Source organism: Bactrocera oleae, chromosome 2 (assembly GCF_042242935.1).
Source record: "Bactrocera oleae isolate idBacOlea1 chromosome 2, idBacOlea1, whole genome shotgun sequence".
In the NCBI taxonomy this organism is placed as follows: Eukaryota; Metazoa; Arthropoda; class Insecta; order Diptera; family Tephritidae; genus Bactrocera; species Bactrocera oleae.
The window spans coordinates 10537165-10554754 of record NC_091536.1 but is presented as its reverse complement, the minus strand read 5'-3'; the positions used below and the strand labels follow the sequence as shown (position 1 = coordinate 10554754).

The window sequence follows — 17590 nt, the reverse complement described above, 5'->3', positions numbered from 1 at the left end:
AAGTCAAATAAGCTGCTGCATGGGTATATTGTTAATATTATTATTGTTGTTGTAATTTTCATAAAACAATGGCATGACCATTTGTAATTTTCCAAGCACACACACACACACATACACTGTTTATATGCAAGCGAAAGCACCTTTTGAGTGCATGTTAAGGTTGGTAAGGAATTGCACGCGTGCATACGCTCACGCAATTCACTTGCAAGAAATATGCATTCGCTGCACAACAACAAACAGTGTGCGTATGTTTGGTGGCCTGATAATGGGTGTGTTTCTCATATTTATAGCCTGGTGGCATTCGAAAGCATAGCACGAAGAATTATATGTAAATGCTTTTTTTTTATTATTTTATGATACTTTAATGCGTTCTGGAATTATGTAAAGAATTTTTATTGCGCGAAATATTTTTTTTATTTTTAAATAAATTATTGTGAATCATTTGTTACCCATATTTCAGTTTCTTTAGCAGCACTCATCACTCCTCTGGATTAAACTGAAATTTTCGCCCTCTTTCTTCATTATTTTTAATTGTTATCAACGCAAGTGAATCACTTCCTGGTATGCGCAGCTGCCATACAAGCTTTTTTCTGCATTTTTAATTCTTACATAATCATTTTCTGCAGTTTTCTCGCTAGTTTATTATGAAGTCAACATTCCTTTTGCCGCAAAAATAATTTCAAACATTTCAAGATTATTTTGCAGTTAACAGCGTCAGAGGCGTTGTTAATTTTTTAATGTTCTTTCTAACAGCAGCTCGCCGATCACAACATGCATACATTATTAAGAGCAGCGGCGCGTGATTCTTATCACGTGATGAGCGTAGTTCATAATATAATTTATTGAGTGCACCGACTGAGTCAGCATTTTCTAGCGATTTGCAATTGAAGTGTTGCTGCTTTATATGCTTTTTATTTTAACAAGTGTTCTTTTGTCATGTTAGTCAAAAGTTATTCAAAATTATTTAGTTTTTTGCTTAATTTGGTTATACTTTTTAAACATTTTTTTAAAACGATTATTTAATATTGTTTATACCATATGCAGGGTATATTAAGTTTGCCACGAAGTTTGTAATACCCAGAAGGAGACATAGGAGACCCTATAAAATATACTTGTGTATATAATTGATCAATGTGACGAGCTAAGTCGATTTAGCCATGCCCGTCTGCCTGTATATACGCGAACTAGTCCCTCAGTTTTTGAGATATCAATCTGTAATTTTGCACACGTCCCCAAGAAGCCGATCATTTGTCGGAACCGCCAATATGTAACTATTATAGCTGCCATACGAACTAAAACGATAGATAACTTCTTTATTTGACAAGATATCTTCTCGAAAATTGGCAAACTCATATATTATTATCTAAGTCACTAATGCAACATACAAGCTGAACAATAGGAATCAAGTTCTTGTAAGGAATCTTTTCTATTGTGAAGACAAGATTCGGTATAGCCAAAGTGAACGTTTTTTCTGAATTTAAAATTTAAATATGCTGCAAACGCCACAACTTTAAGTAAACTTTGTTCGTATTTAAATTAAACAATTATTTTTTTAACGTTCACTGATTTAAATTGTAAAATGAAATATAACTCGTAAAATATGTCAATCATTTCCTTTAAATATGTGCATTTATGAATTCCCAGTAATTAATCAGGTGTATAAAGTCACATAAAGGAAAAGGAGTCGCCTTGCATATTAAATTTGAATATTTGTCTTAAAACCTAAAATTATGCGCTCAACGTACAAACCGGGTAGCATAAAAAATAAAGTATGGGTAATACGCGACACTCTTAATGTATCGACAGCAGTCGATCACCAGACGACGAACATAAGTTAAACCACCCTTAAAATTGAATTTTTTACGTACCGAATTATAAGGAAAAAAGGTGAAACATGTCGATACTTTGTCATTTTGGAAATGGTATGGCTACAGTAGTGTCTCGTATAATTTTTTTGGGAAACAAAAAATGAATAAATTATTAGTTTGAAACTGAAACTGAAGTATTATACGTATATATACACATAGTTGCGAGCATACAAATATGTTATGTGCATGCATTTTCTATGTTCATTTGTCAGGCGAACTGTCAATAGTAAGGCGCTGGCAACTACCCTTTAATATAATTGTAGGTAGCTCGGTGCGTATAGGAAGTGGAAAAGTAAGTTTGGTTGCTTGACTAACGCCTGAGCAATATGTATTTAGGTTATTAACCTCTTTTGGGTCCAACACAAAACAATTATAGCAAAGCTACAGGGCAAAGGTTCTGAGAATTTTGACAACGTTTTTTAGTACACCAATATCGCTTTTAAATTTTTTATACAAAATTTAATTTTTTAATTTAACTTCAATATGATTTTTCACATTATTTTTATTGATTATATTTAAGGCGTTACTTGAGTTTCACGGCTGCAAAAAATTATTATTTTTGTCTTATTTAATGCTTTAACATCTCTAAAATATTGTCCTAAATGCTCAAGTTGATAGTTTTGGAGATGCAGCCTTGAAAAGTTACGCGCTCGACTTCAGCTAATTACTTAAAACTTTACACGCGTTTTTCCCGAAACTGTTTTTTCAAAGTCTGTCACAGGGCTTTGAGATATAATTTACAAGGTCTGAAACGAAGAATTCTTTTTTTTTCAATTACAACTATATAAAAAAAAGTCGAAAAATGTTCACCATAATTTGCGTTTTTTGTTTTTTGTAAAAACGTCTGCCAAAAATACAATTTTCAATTCAATTTCTTTTTTTCCTTCGCCCAATACCTAGTTTATGGTCTTAATTAAAAATGTATTTTTTTCTTTTTACTTTCGACGATCCTGTAAGAAGTTCTGCTATCAATACGGAAGCACCTTTTTGTAGGAACTGTCCGTCTGTGTATAAGCGAACTCGTCTCTCATTTTTAAAAATCAGAAATTTTGCACATGCCCTTTTCTAACAAGAAGCTGCTCATTTGTCAGAACCACAGATATCGGGCCGCTATTGCATATAGCTGCCATTAAAACTGAACAATCAAAATCAAAGTATTATATGAAAAAGTTTTTTTTTTTTATTTTATAAAATATCTTCACGAAATTTGGCATTTTTTTTTCAAGACAGCACTTTAACCTTCGAACAAATTGTTCAGATCAGATCACTATATCATATAGCTGCCATACAAATTGAACGTTCGGAATCAAGTTCTTGTAGGGGGCCTTTGTATTTGTGAAGGGTATTATAGCTTCGGCGCAACCGAAGTTAACGTTTTTTCTTGTTTTTAATTGCTTCCGAATCCGTTGACGAACTAACCGATTTTTTTTTATAGCATGATATGAAAGGATAACGATTTTTATTATGGATTTTATGTGGATTGTCCGAATGTAAATGAGTGGTGCATATGTTTTGCACAATACTGCATGAATATCCGTCTCCCAAAGATATTGTATATGTATGATGCTTTCAAAAAATTAAACAATCAAGTATTTCCAGAAATACTGAAGCTTAAAAGAACAAGTGCTATCAACAGTAATAAAATAAACACATATTCAATAGTTTATCTATTATAATCTATTCTAAGTTTTAATTAAAGTACCAATAATAAAAAGGATATCTTTAAAATTTTATTTAAATAGCAAAATTGTGAAGTAACTGACTCATGAACCGCAATGTGTTTGGTAAACCTGTAGGACTAAAAAAATTTAAGTAAATGATTAGCATATCCTATTTCAACATGAGTCCACTAGCAGGAACCCGAACGGAAACATATGAAGACTTATAAAATCGATTACCACAATGCCACTTCAACAAGAAATAAACGGAATGTAGCGATGAAATAATACATTTTTACATACATATGAATGCACATATTTATTATACAGTTCATTATGAACTCTTGCACTTATTTACCTGTACACATTAGGTACGCATTCGAAAAGAGGAACTGCAACGCGATGCACATGCAAATCCTGTAAAGCCATTTTGGGTGAAAAATACCGAAAATTATGTTTAAAAAAAAGGCGAAAATATAAGCGAAAGCACCACCGCCGAGTTTTATGTGTTTTGCGTTGGAAAAAATGTACAAAACTGTACGGAAATTAACAAGACGGAAAGCAGTAATGAATTAATAGCCCAGCCCGGCATACCGGCAATCGTTGACGAGCCGAACCATTTTAGGGAAGTAACGATAAACAACAGCCGAACAAACGGATAAATAAAATAGGTGCATAGCAGTGAGGCAATGTGGTGGGGACGGTGGAAAAAATTTAACTCGATGCATAAACAGTGAGGCAATGATGCGTAAACGGGTAGGTAAAAAAACAAAAGTAAATATGAGCGTATTGCGAGCATGGCAGCGACAGATCAGCACAAGATGATGACAGCCGTCCTTGACAATGATCGCGTTTGCTTCTGTTCATATAGACATCAAAGTACTATGCACGATTCACGTATTTGGAAAATCGGCATATGGAATCAAAGTGACTTACTTATAACACATTAGTAGCAAATTCAGTAAATTAATCGGCTTTTCCGCGTCAGTAAGTTCAAATGTGAAAATAAATGAACTAACGTATGGAAAATTCATACTATATTACGATATTCCGCATGACTCTCCCAAAGCATAAGTAAATTTTAGACAAAAAAGTAAATAAAAGAGACGCCAAAGCATATGTAATCTTAATTGCAGTCTTGAGGGAGTGTTTTCACAACAAACAAAAGCAATACCGCCACTAATCTTTTGTCGAGAGGTTGGGCAAATACACAGCAAGTACAAAAACAAAATGGATCGCATGCAATTATCGCAACATTACAGCAAGAGCTATAAAGTTTTGCATACGTACATACATTTAAACCTACATACAGTTGTACTTGCCACAAATGGAAATTCTGCAACTACGCAAATTCGAAAAGCATGTCACTCAATCATGCGATCAATAAATAGAAAAAATAGAATAAAAAAAAATATACTAACAATAAAAAATTGTTTAGTAAAAAGAATAAAGCAAAATGTAAGAATGTGCCGCACGTTTAATGTCACCCAAAACGCACACCCACTGCAATCGCTTTTGAGGCCAAGTTGCCGACACGCTAGCTATCGTCCTCCGGTTCCACGTGGGAAAGGTCAAGAAGAGACTTTCATTACGCCATGGCACATGCGAAACGTAATATGTAATGTGGTTGTAGTAGTAGTAGTCGTCTGGTATTATATTACCGCATTGTACGTGGTCCCCTTACTGCTTTGTGATTTTCTTACTTTGACATGTAGGACCTTATAATGTCAACAACGCTCTACAAACACAACTTATTGCCTTGACTGAAATAATTTGCAGGCATTAGACATTAGTGACGCCAGTTTGCAAAAAACAAAACTAAGCAAGTAAAGCTTTAAAAAGAACACTTTGTCAGAAATTAAATATAAAGAAACTGCTTTAAAATTAATTATAAAAAAAAAGAAAAAACGTTAATTTCGGTTACACTGAAGCTATAAAAAACTTCACAGGTACATTTTTTATAGCATAAAGGAGTATAAAAAGATCTTTATATCGATTTCGATCGGTGATTGTATCTTGAAGATATCTCTTTAAATGACAAAGTTTTCCATACAAGCATTTGTTTGAGATCGTTTAGTTAAACGGCAGCTATATGCTATATTGACCTAATCTGAACAATTTCTTCGAAAATGGCATTATTGCCTTAGGCAATGAATCATGTCAAATTTCTTGAAGATATCTCGCAAATAACAAAGTTTGGCATAGAAGCACTCTATTTCAATCGTTCAGTTTGTATGGCAGCTATATGCTATAGCAGTCCGATATCGGCAGTTCCGACAAATGAGCAAACTTAGAGATCGATATATCAAAAAATGAGGGACTAATTCGCATATATACAGACGGACATGGCTAAATCGACTCAGCTCGTCACGCTGATCAATCATATATATACTTTTGTAGGGTATCCGACGTTTCCTTTTGGGTGTTACAAACTTCGTAGCAATCTTAATAGACGCTGTTCAGGGTATAAAGCCAAGAATACCTTCTAATATTTGTTTTATATGCCTCATTCAGAAGCAGCTACTAGATTATACTCAATAGCGACCATGAAGAAATATAAAAATTATTCAATGGTGGAAGGAGTGGTTTTCAGTGAGGCAATACTTTTTTCGGAGTTGGTCTTTTTGACAGCTGTCACTTGATTTCTACTCAATTTGGTTTTGCTATTTTATAATGAGCTTCGAAACAACGTTTGCAAATCGTGCAAATTTATTACCAAAATAATGATTCGCGCCCTACATCCAATATTCCGTCGATATAATCCCAGCAGGGTCGATAATTCCAGCAACCATGGACCGATTTTACATTACGTCTATTTAGTGAATAATGCGCACCGTCAGAGACGCCGTCGGAGTGCGCACGAATGACGCTGTTGCAGCTATGGAGCAAAGTATGGAATGGATGGATAACCAAAATGGGTTGGATAAACAAAATATTGGCATTTGGAGTGACGATAACTCACAAACCAGTTTTGAGATTTTTTTGACAATCAAATTATTTTAGGAAACTTTTGATGAGCGCATTATCTCGCCTAGTGGGGATGCGTTGCGATTTACGTAAAATTGCTTGTCTAAGCAGATAAGCTGGAGACTATTGGCAGCTTAGAAGAGAATATTCGGCGCGTTATTGCTAACAGACAGCTGCAATTGCTGCGAAAATCAGTCGAAAGTTTCGTCTGGAATTTATTCAGTTCAGTCAGTATCAATCATATTTAAAACGTAATGGTAAACCCTTATCTTTATAATAAAGCCATATTCTTGGCTATAACATCAAATCATATGCGTTTGTCTGAAAAATTATACATACTTATGTATGTATGTACATAGATAAAACTATATTTTTTTACTTGAAAAATGTTTTACATAGATTTAAAGAAATAGTAGCATTATAAATTTGAAGTAAAAAATTGTCTCCATAAAAAATAATTATCTACGTATATAAATCAGCTGATTCATCAGTCAAAAGTTTTGCCATCGGCTGTTAAGCGTATGAATCAGTTCCGCAACTTGATATTGAACTTCTATCAGATGGGCATATATATGTAATTCAAAAAGAAATTAGTGCAAACACATATGAATATGTTTATATTTATGATACACATACATTAGGGTAGGTCAAAAAAAAATTATTATTATTATTTCGCTTGGTAACATACTTTGAAAAATAGGTTGTTAGACACGTCTATGAAAATCTCTATAAGTATGAGCTCTTAATTGTAACGGTAAGGAAGATAAAAAAAAATTATTTCTCGCTTCCAACTGCTGGAAAAAACATCTCGTTTCATAGATTCTATTCGATTTCCTACAAAACTATGAGTTTTCCGAATTATAATGATTTTTTTTTGCATTGAGGTATAAAACTCATAAAAAATCTCTTTAAAATAATCAAAGTTCAACCGTAAATATCTTATAAACGGTTAGGTTTGCGTAAAAATCGTAAGAGACCATTTTGTAGAGCATTCAATTTCCTACAAAATCTATGAAACGAGATATTTTTTCAAATAGTTGAACGAAAGATATGAATATAATATATTTGATAAAAAGAAAGAAATAGAAAACTGTAAGGCGGAGAACATTCCCGTCACAATGAAGAGCTCATATTTGGAGAGATTTTTGTAAAGGAACCTATGAACATAATTTTCACAGTACCAAGCGAAAAAAAAAATTTTCGTATTTGCTTTACCCACCCTAATATACGTATTTATGTATGAGAGAATTGAGTGGCGCGATAAATAGCATCGATTGGGTGGCACTCCGTAATTTACTATTTTTTAAGTGTAATTCTCTTTGTTCTTTAACCAAAATGAGTATATGTATTTCAGTGGAAGTGATGAGTTAGCACGCGATGACGAAAATAAAAAGAATTAAAAAATTAAATAAAATAAAAGTAGGACACATTTTTGTAGCAAGAGAAAGCAATTAATGAAAACTAAAACGCGATGAAAGTTAAGAAAAAAATATAATTAATTCATTTTGTACTTGTATTAAGTGTTTGTATTAATTTCACACATACTTAGCGATTTTTAGAAACCTCTTTATTTTCTAATATAATATGTACTAGGGCTCATAAAAATATTCAAATAACCCAAAAATCGAATACTCGAACATCCGGGTTGTAAGCGTTCGTACGAATATTAACCGAATAATAATATTCGAATAGTCGTAACATTGCGAGGTATTATAGGGGGGTATTATATATATTGAAGGGTATTATAGGTTCGGTTTGGCCGCAGTCAACGTTTTTTCCTTGTTTCAATATAAATCAACGAATTCAAAGACCGTCTTAATGCACTAAATTTCATATAATTTTATCTTAGGTATATACAGCTGGCAGCAATAAAATTGTAGTGGGAACCAGTTTTAGGGGATTCAGGATAGAAACACATTATACATTTATCATTTTAAAAAATGGGAAATAACTGTATAACTTACTATTTATTCATATTAAAAACTACGTGTAATAAAATTTTGTACGAATTTTATTGTCCATTACTGTTTCACTGTTCGCTGAGAAAGGCAAGCATCGCAATGTTATCTGTTTTACGAAATAACGGAATACATTTGACATAATCAAACTGGGTGAAAGATAGACGTTACATACTTCAGAACGTTATTTTAAAAGTAATTGCTACCAATATCTTATGCAGGTCCAAATATATAGCAACATTTATTTAACTATTGTCCACTACTATTTTATTGCTCGTAGCTGTACATATCTATGTATGTACATATGAAATAAATAAGTATGTATGTATGAATAGTGTGCTCATATGTACGCATAATACACAAGCTTTTACCGGCACATGCCAAGCATCAGTGACTCACAAGATTGCGCTTTAAAGTCCGTGGAATAAAGGCCTCCTCCTAAATGTTATCGGTAACAACAACAGAATTGACTGCTAGCAATCCACGAAAGAGTTAGAGGAAGAAATAAAACTAAATAGCTATTCATCACCAGCTGGTAAGTAGGAAGACAAGATGGAAGAAAAAACGTATGTCGAGTACATACATATGTACTACAAAAACAAAAACACAGCAACAAATTTGAGATTAATAAAAAAGTTGCTACCAACTTCGATAAAATTTGTATGGCAAGATTCAGTTGTTGAGTGAAGTCTATATTACGGCAATATATTAATTATATATACTATATATACATGTCGGTGTATATCGAAGCCAAAGTAATGAGAAGTATAACAATTACGCTATATGACACCCACTGCTTGCCCATAGTCAAGAGCTCCAACGATCGTTATTTTGAATTGGTGTGAAAATTGGCAGCGAGCAGTGAAAAAAACAGAGAGCAAAAGTCACGAAAAAGAGTAGCCAGTAATCCACACGTACATATTTATGTATGTATACATGGTCGTCTATGTTCAGTACGCGAAAGTTTTAGGAAGTCAAAGCTATAACAAGCAAATTGTGACGGCGATAAGGCTTTTTCATAAGATAAGCATACATATGTATGTATGTATGTACATATATACCATTTGTCAGTTGCAGCATGTCATATAATAAATTTAGTTGTTTTAATTTTTAAAATATTTCTAACGGTCAGTTCAGGTCTAAATCGAATTCAACAAGCAAAATCAGCAGTTTGTTTATCTACAAACGTGTGCGTGTTGGTCCATGAAGTATATGCCGATAACACTTGGTTTAGAATAACAATAGAAAACTAATAAAAACAATAATATAATATCAGCTGCTCGTCAATCCACTTACCGATTCTCACGTTATTCATGCAAAGGCGAAAAGGAAAACAATTAGTAATTGGACCGCAGCAGAACGCTCTATATTCTGCTAATTTAGCGATAAGACAAACTGCATGTTATATTGTATAACCTTTTATTATGCGTTTGTAGAATGACTAACAATGTATAGACTACATAGACTTGCAAAATTCACAATTAAAATTAAAAATAATTTTATCAACTTTGCAAAACTCAAAGAGATAAAAATATATGTTTTGTATCCATTACCATTATCGAAAAAATACGAAATATATACGATTATAATTTTATTAATGTGCCATAAATACATCGTATATATGTTCATATGTTTAGAGAGCATAGAAAACAAAATTACCCAAAACCAACGTTATAGTTTCATAATTCATAAACAAAATGCAGAAATAAATAATGTACAAATTATATTTAAAAACGCCTTCAGACAGATTTCTCAATCAAAAAATTATATTCTTAAATATATTAAAATTATTCTATTATCTTTACAAGTTGAATTTTCATATGTTTTCTATGAAAGTATACCATATAATATTAGTACATACCTATATGTAAACTAACTGAAACTACTAGATGAGCCTGCACACCGTTTTTTTTTTTTATCCACAACTTAAATACAAAATGTAGTAAAGTTCCCATTACAATATATGTAGATATTTTTACATATGTACGTAAAAAAAATCACAAAAATTTAAATTCATCTTAAAAAAGTGTTCATCAGGGAATGCTTTATCCTTGTATCTTTAACTCTACACTCTCATTTATTCGCATTCCCTTTTGTCGCACTATTCCAAAGGGTATTAATGGCAAATACACGAGAAGTAAGCTGCGCAACCGTAGACATCTTTTATTTATCACGTTTCCCTTTTCTACGCGCGTATGTGTTGGCGAAGGCAATATAAAAGGATACAGAAAGCAAGACTTGAAAATATGATCAAGTGCATATAAATATGTGAATTATGTATACCAAATATTCTTTGAACTAGAAAATTTTCACAAAAAACACCAAATCTGCACTGCACCGCACGCCTTTTAATATATCCTTCACCTAAATATATATGTACTTACTTGCTAGTGGGCTTGTTGTTATCGGTGATGCCGGTGAAGTTAGTGTTGCTGATCATTTTGATTGATTTTGTGTTTGATTCGACAGAAATTCAAATTTCAAAGTTTATAAAAATGTGAACACCGTACGTAAGAATGCGCTCACGTTAACACTTGACAAATTTAATTTTATAGAGTACCGTTTGGATAGTTAAGCACTTTTTAGGTTATAGCACTAAAAAAAATTTCCTTGATGCCGATTTTCACACTACACAAATTTCTTTCGAATGTAGCGGTATTAAAAAATTAAATGTTACCAAACAAGGAATATAAACCGGATAAAAGCGAAATAACAAACGAATGATCTCAATATATAATGACCGGATGGTACAAAAGACGCAAAGTGAATGAAATCAAATAACCGGCGAAATGACTAGGGAAACACGATTACCAAATCAAAATGTATCGATTATATGTAATCGCCAGGCAATTATTAGTTTGCTGGATTTTTTTGAGTGCGTTGAGAGATTTCATCAAAATTTCGAATATGCAACTCTGCAGCTGCTCATAAGAAATCTATTACAATGCATAATTAATATCCACATTGGTACAGTCGACGAATGAGGACCACTGGCACGTTCCACAAATACGCCACACAGATTCGTTAAACATCTCAACAAATAGGAAAAGTTTGGAGATTTTCCCTAAATTATTTCCAGAATATATGTATAGAAAAATATTCATCACTGTATATTTAGTGAAGTGCGAAAGTAGCAAGCGCTGCTGTAAAACATAAAATCATAGGCGAGTAAATGCTCAAGTTTTATTAAATGTGGTTCCAGAAAGTTAAGAAACTATCATTTACAAAATGTTGAATCCCGTTTCAACTGAAGCATTACTCTATTCGGCTACATATGTCGATAATTATATAGATTCGGTCGAAAATCTTCCAGATGATGTGCAACGGCATTTGTCCCGTATACGTGATATAGATGTACAGTACAGGAGTTAGTATTCCAAGTGAAAGATTGATAATCAAGTCGACATAACCTTTTGTGGGCAATTGCCTTTCAAATTCGATTGCGAAATATCTTATATATGTATTAATTTCATATTTCCAGGCCTGCTGCGTGACGTTGATCATTATTACGATTTGTGGCGTTCATTACAGAATAATAACGGCAGTGAAGGGAATTGTACTAGACGTGCCAGAGCTATTGCCCGCATGCAACAGAGCCTTATACAAGCACAAGAATTGGGTGATGAAAAAATGCAAATAGTAAATTTATTGCAGGAGTTGATAGATCATAAGACACGGCAACTAGATAGTGATCAAAAAAATCTCGATATTAAAGAGGAAATGCAACAGCAACAGAGTCGTATTGATCAATTGCAACAAGCTGACGAAATTGGGGGGCCAACACCAGCGAAACAAGCGCGAGCTTCAAGTCCTACACGTGATAATACATTTTGTGCAAATGGTAATTGGCTTTTCATAAAAAAAAAATTTTAAATCAAAATTCACTGATATTTATTTTAGGTGGTTTATCGAGCGGTGCAGGTGGAGGTGGCTCTACGCCGAATTCTGAGCGATCTAGCCATGCAAGTAATGGTACCAGTGGTAGTGGGACTATCAATGGCGGCAGCAATGCAGGTACGACTTCAATGACAGGCCTAGAAAGTCAACGTTCGGCTAGTAAACGTTCTCGAAGGCGTAACGAGAGTGCGATTATGAATAACAGTAATGTGGAATTTGGTGGAAATGAATCAAATTCTGCTAACGAAGGTGGTGGAAGTAATGGAGGAGGTGGCAATGAACGACAAATCGGACAGAAAATATCTCTTGTTAGTGCTGCAGCGCAAAAAAAACATAATTCCCAGCATCAAAATGCCAGTGCCAGCGGTGGTGCTGGTGGTGGAAATACATCTGGAGTTGGAGCGGGAAGTGGTAACAATTCCGGCAAGAAGAAGAAAAGAAAGACACGAGGTGGACAATCATCAGCGCAGGCAAATGTACGTGAAGAGACACCACCTCCGGATCCAATTGATCCAGATGAACCAACATATTGTGTATGCAATCAGGTATGTGAAAGAATACATTTGATAAAAATAATTTTATTACAATAAATACATCTTTTTATACTCTTTGTTTGAAAGATATCTTTTGGTGAAATGATACTCTGCGATAATGACCTGTGCCCCATCGAGTGGTTCCACTTTTCGTGCGTTTCACTGGTACTGAAACCAAAAGGTAAGTGGTTCTGCCCGAATTGTCGAGGGGATCGTCCAAATGTGATGAAACCAAAAGCTCAATTTCTTAAAGAGCTAGAACGTTATAACAAAGAAAAAGAAGAAAAAACCTAGAAAGGACAGTTGAAAAAAGTGCAGAAAGTTAGAAAGAGAGCTGAAAAATTATTCCACTCGACCGCATAGTGACAACGAAGGATGTTTTCTTTTCAGTTACCATATAAACTTTGGTGCAGGCGTTGTACTGGGTTCAGCTCAAATTCCATTATTAAACGGCAAGTGAAAAGCAATAAACTTTTACGTTTTTTTTTGTCATTTTGAATTTTCTACTTGAAATTTATAAATATCAATGTCTATTAAATTTATTTTCAAAAACTGAAAGTATAAAGTAACGCCTGCACATAGTGAGTTGTATACATTTTCTTTTGTTTGTTCGCAAAGTATGGTTGCGGCTCTCATTCTGCTTTAATATTTCATAATGAATTTTCTGTTTTGCTTATAATGTACATTGTATTAGAATAAATTAAAAACCTAGTACGTAAAAGAAGTAAATATTTTATACATAGAAAATGTAAATTTACATAAAAATGTTAAGTATCGTAGAAGATCTTGTAAATTTAACATGGAGAATTTTCAAATTCGCTTCGATAATTGGATTTTAATAACTTATTTTAATTTAAATTCTCTGTAACTGTAAAATATTTAAGTCATACGTCAGATACTGGCAAAAAATATGTTCTTTACTGATGCTACTTAAAACATGAAAATGTATTTTAATTTGTATTTTATTTTTTTGTTTAATATAAATTTATAAAACACTGACGTTGATTTTGTTTCAAATAAATCTGAAGTTTCATAAATATAAAGAAGACATTATTTTTCAAGGAGTAATTGCCAGGTAAGTACGAAGTTCCGACAATCAAAGGTTTATGATTTTATGTAAGGGAGTTGCCAGTTGTATTTTGAAATGTTATTTTTTGTTTAAGGAACTGATATGTTTATTATAATTTTTTGCTTGCGCTTAAAGATCAATGAAGTAAAAGTATGTAATTTTTCAACTTTCACACACATTTTGTCCTTTAAGATATTTAAAAATATGTTGTTATTTTCAGTGAAACCTCTTAAAAGAAACCACACCTCTTTAGTGTGCTTTTACATTGGTACTCTTTTGTAACCCAAACCGGTTTATTGTGGGCGAGGGGACGACGAAGAAAGACGAAGGGACCGTGCCACTCGTGTTCGGGTGGCACGCTTTGTGTTCTTGTTTATAACATTTATATTAGTAGCGGATATTCAATACATTCTGGTGGATTAGGGAATTCCCGTCTTAAGTATTTCTATGAAATAGGTAGGTATTATGCATATTGTTCTACCATATTCATGGTAATTCATTGCAAGCAAAATGTGTGACCATCATCTCAACATACAAATGAAATATGCAACACGCTCTAAATGTTGCGCAGTCGAACCGCACAAATATTTACGAAAATTTTGTGAAAAGGAATGCAGAAAAACTAGACTCGAGTTGCTGGACTCTTTTTGCCCGTGTGAATGCACAGAGCGACACCTAAAGAGAATTTGAAAAAATGAGGGTCAAAAGAGTCCCAATGTAAAAGCACACTTAGATAGAAAATATGTAACTCTCCACTGTTTTGAAGGCTCAATTAGGAGAATACCATAATTAATTTGTTCTCAAATGGTATTAAGTATGAAAAGTGGATTCTATAATATTGCAACCGTGCTTTTGATGGTGCCATATTATATTGAAATGGCTACGGTAGAATTAAAGTAATCTTGAAAAATTTAAAAACCTTGTTTGTAAGTGCCGTTTCAGACAGGGACTCAAAAGAGTCGCATTTTTTTCAAATTTTCTTTTGGTGTCGCTCTGGGCATTCACACGGCCAAAAAGAGTCCAGCAACTCGAGTCTAGTTTTTCTGCATTCCTTTTCACAAAATGTTCGTAAATATTTGTGCGGTTCGACTGCGCAACACCGCGCAACACTGCGTGCTGCGTATTTCATTTGTATGTTGAGACATTTTGCTTGCAATGAATTACCATGAATATGGTAGAACAATATGCATAATACAAGTACCTACCCGCTAAATAGTTTCAAAGAATACTAAAGACGGGAATTCCCTAATCCACAAGAATGTATTGAATATCCGCAACTAATATTTTCAAGGCCAAATTTATAATAGGAATTTCCTAATCTTTAAGTATTAAAAACTCATAATTTCTTTACTCCGTATTAAAAATTCATAATTTCTTTACTCCATAATTTATATCTTAATTTTCTCCTTATTTACAATTTGTCATAATATTTCTATTATTATATGCATACGTATTTGCATATTACATACAAAAATAGATAACAGAACTCAAATTTGCGATCGAATTCATTTGAAACCGAGCGCTCTTGCAACCATTCAAAGGATTTGAAAGTGAAAAGGAATGCTGAAAAGGGTAGCAGCGAGCTGTTACGAACAAGAACACAAAGCGTGCCACCCGAACACGAGTGGCACGGTCCCTTCGTCTTTCCTCGTCGTCCCCTCGCCCACAATAAACTGGTTTGAGACTATTTTGCGTCCCAATGTGAAACGGCTCTAATAGTGCTTTAATCGTTTTTTATACTTTAACTATCTTTAAGATATTAATACAGGCAAAGGCAAATTAATTATTTGCGGATAAATTGGCAGTTTTCAATTATATACAGAATCGAATAATATACGTAGACCAAATTTTAGTGCAGTTAAAGATAATTTTGTTAAAATAAACACATCGCTAGTTTTAAGTTGAATCATCCCTGCAACTTTCAAAGAGAACGGTTCTTATACAACAACAAAAACACAGAAAAACAACAAACGGAAAACGCATAAAGCGCATTGGAAAATCGCAGCGCAATACAATCTGCGAGGGAAAACGCACAGATCGAGAAAGGTAAAGTGGATATATTTTCTGCCTATTCCTGCTTAAAAGCCTATTGATTTTACCAAAGGACAAAAATCAGAGCATTAAATTTTGCAACATTTTTTATTCTGCCGTAAAGACTCATTTTTGAAAAGGAAAAATGTCTGTTGAACAGGTAAGAGAAATATTTTTATTAAAGCTAATTTAATATTCATGCCTACATATTTTGCAAAATATTAGCACTTATATCGGCCAAATCATTTTTATTTAATTTTTTTTTTAATATAAACTTCGTTGAAATTTTATTCATTGACTTTCAGAAGCGAGCATACAACAAACTAAAGCATGATTTGGAGCCATGGCGTAATCTCATAGTACATTTAGATTCGGTATTGTCTTGGGAAAAAAATTATTATCCAGCAATCATTACTGCAATCATTAGCGGTTTTTATTTGTTGCTCTGGGCATTGGATATGTCTACTGTAACAACGCTGGCACTAGTGGGTCTGTTTTCGCTAGCATTAGATTACGTGTATCCATCAGTGTCGCGTTTTCTCTTCAGTCCAGATAATTGGAATGGTAACCAGGAAGAGCAATTTGAGCGCGTCTGCACACAATTATGCTATTTAAAAGCAGTGCTTACTGGATGGTATGAATATCTCTTCTCGGCAAAGGAAAGGAAATCCACTTTGGTAAGTGGAAAGATGAGGCCAACATTTTTTGAAATAACCAACTGCTTATATTTCCAGTTTGTCACTATCATGAGTATTACTCTATTGACACTCGCTTGGATTGGCACCGTAATAAATAATCTACTGCTGATGTACTTGATCACTATGATAATGTGCTTATATCCAGGCATGCAACAGAAAAATTTGCTTTATAAGGTCAAAGACTATTTTGGATGTGCTGTTAACTCTAAATTCCAAAAATTGCGTGAAAAAAATAAGAAAAGTGACTAAAGAGCGAAGTAGAATTCTGAAGAAATAGTAAATGCGTATGAAATTTAAAGAGTTAAAAACGCAGCATAGATTTTTAATTTGAAAACAAACTGCATTTTTAAATTTATTTATTTTAGCTATAAATTTGTAGTCTACTCATTTTTATTATACTATTTATGAAAATCATTACACAAATGTACGGATAGTGCGTTTAATATTATTACATTTAACATTTGGCATTTTAAAAACTAAACAAAAACGAAAAAGCAAAATGAATTACTGAGTTTATGAAAAATGAAAAAAAAAATCGGAAGCGTAAATGCGCAAATTTATTAAATTATAATATATTAAAATGTTCTCCTTGAATGTTGCACTACCACAAGAAAGTTTTTTGGATATAAGCTTCAACGCAACAATCCGAAAAACATCAACATATGAATCACCAAAAATTGTATTTAATGTCTTAGATATAAAGTAAGCTAACGTACTCTTAAACCTGCTATATCTTTACAAAATTCAACGTAACAATCAGTTCATTAATTTCTCAAAAATATTGCCATTAAACTTAGTGCCATTAAGTAATCTTTCAACCAATATTTTATTTCGAAATCATTAACATTTTACTTGCAGCATAATGATGATCCATTAAAATAAAAAAAAAATTAAGTAATATCTATATAAAT

The 17590-nt window shown here is 33.1% G+C and overlaps 3 protein-coding genes across 11 annotated transcripts in view; 2 read left to right on the top strand and 1 right to left on the bottom strand.

Moving 5' to 3' along the window:
- The window catches only part of Jupiter (microtubule-associated protein Jupiter), a 169022-nt gene extending 157791 nt beyond the window's left edge, over window positions 1-11231 (bottom strand). The window contains exon 1 of one of the 8 annotated variants that reach the window (XM_070108837.1): window positions 10836-11231. In XM_070108837.1, coding sequence (XP_069964938.1) covers window positions 10836-10891 — 56 coding nt within the window. In that variant the 5' untranslated portion in view covers window positions 10892-11231. Of the gene's footprint in view, window positions 1-3884; window positions 4038-10835 lie in introns of those variants that run through there. The other 7 variants (XM_070108846.1, XM_070108851.1, XM_070108839.1 and 4 more) reach the window with 7 other exon arrangements.
- Window positions 11232-11429: 198 nt separating this feature from the next.
- Window positions 11430-13880, top strand: LOC106622209 (inhibitor of growth protein 1). Its single transcript, XM_014241309.3, has 4 exons — window positions 11430-11818; window positions 11933-12292; window positions 12352-12893; window positions 12969-13880. The coding sequence occupies exons 1-4, from the start codon at window positions 11680-11682 to the stop codon at window positions 13173-13175; spliced, it is 1248 nt and encodes a 415-aa protein (XP_014096784.2). The 5' UTR covers window positions 11430-11679; the 3' UTR covers window positions 13176-13880.
- Window positions 13881-15857: 1977 nt separating this feature from the next.
- Window positions 15858-17589, top strand: Arl6IP1 (ADP-ribosylation factor-like 6 interacting protein 1). Of its 2 annotated transcripts, XM_014241307.3 has the most exons (4): window positions 15858-15996; window positions 16055-16141; window positions 16287-16658; window positions 16716-17589. In XM_014241307.3, the coding sequence occupies exons 2-4, from the start codon at window positions 16127-16129 to the stop codon at window positions 16926-16928; spliced, it is 600 nt and encodes a 199-aa protein (XP_014096782.2). In that variant the 5' UTR covers window positions 15858-15996; window positions 16055-16126; the 3' UTR covers window positions 16929-17589. The 2 variants fall into 2 exon arrangements, with proteins under 2 accessions (XP_014096782.2, XP_036228933.2); XM_036373040.2 differs by having other exon boundaries at window positions 15899-16141.
- The last annotated feature ends 1 nt before the right edge of the window (window position 17590 follows it).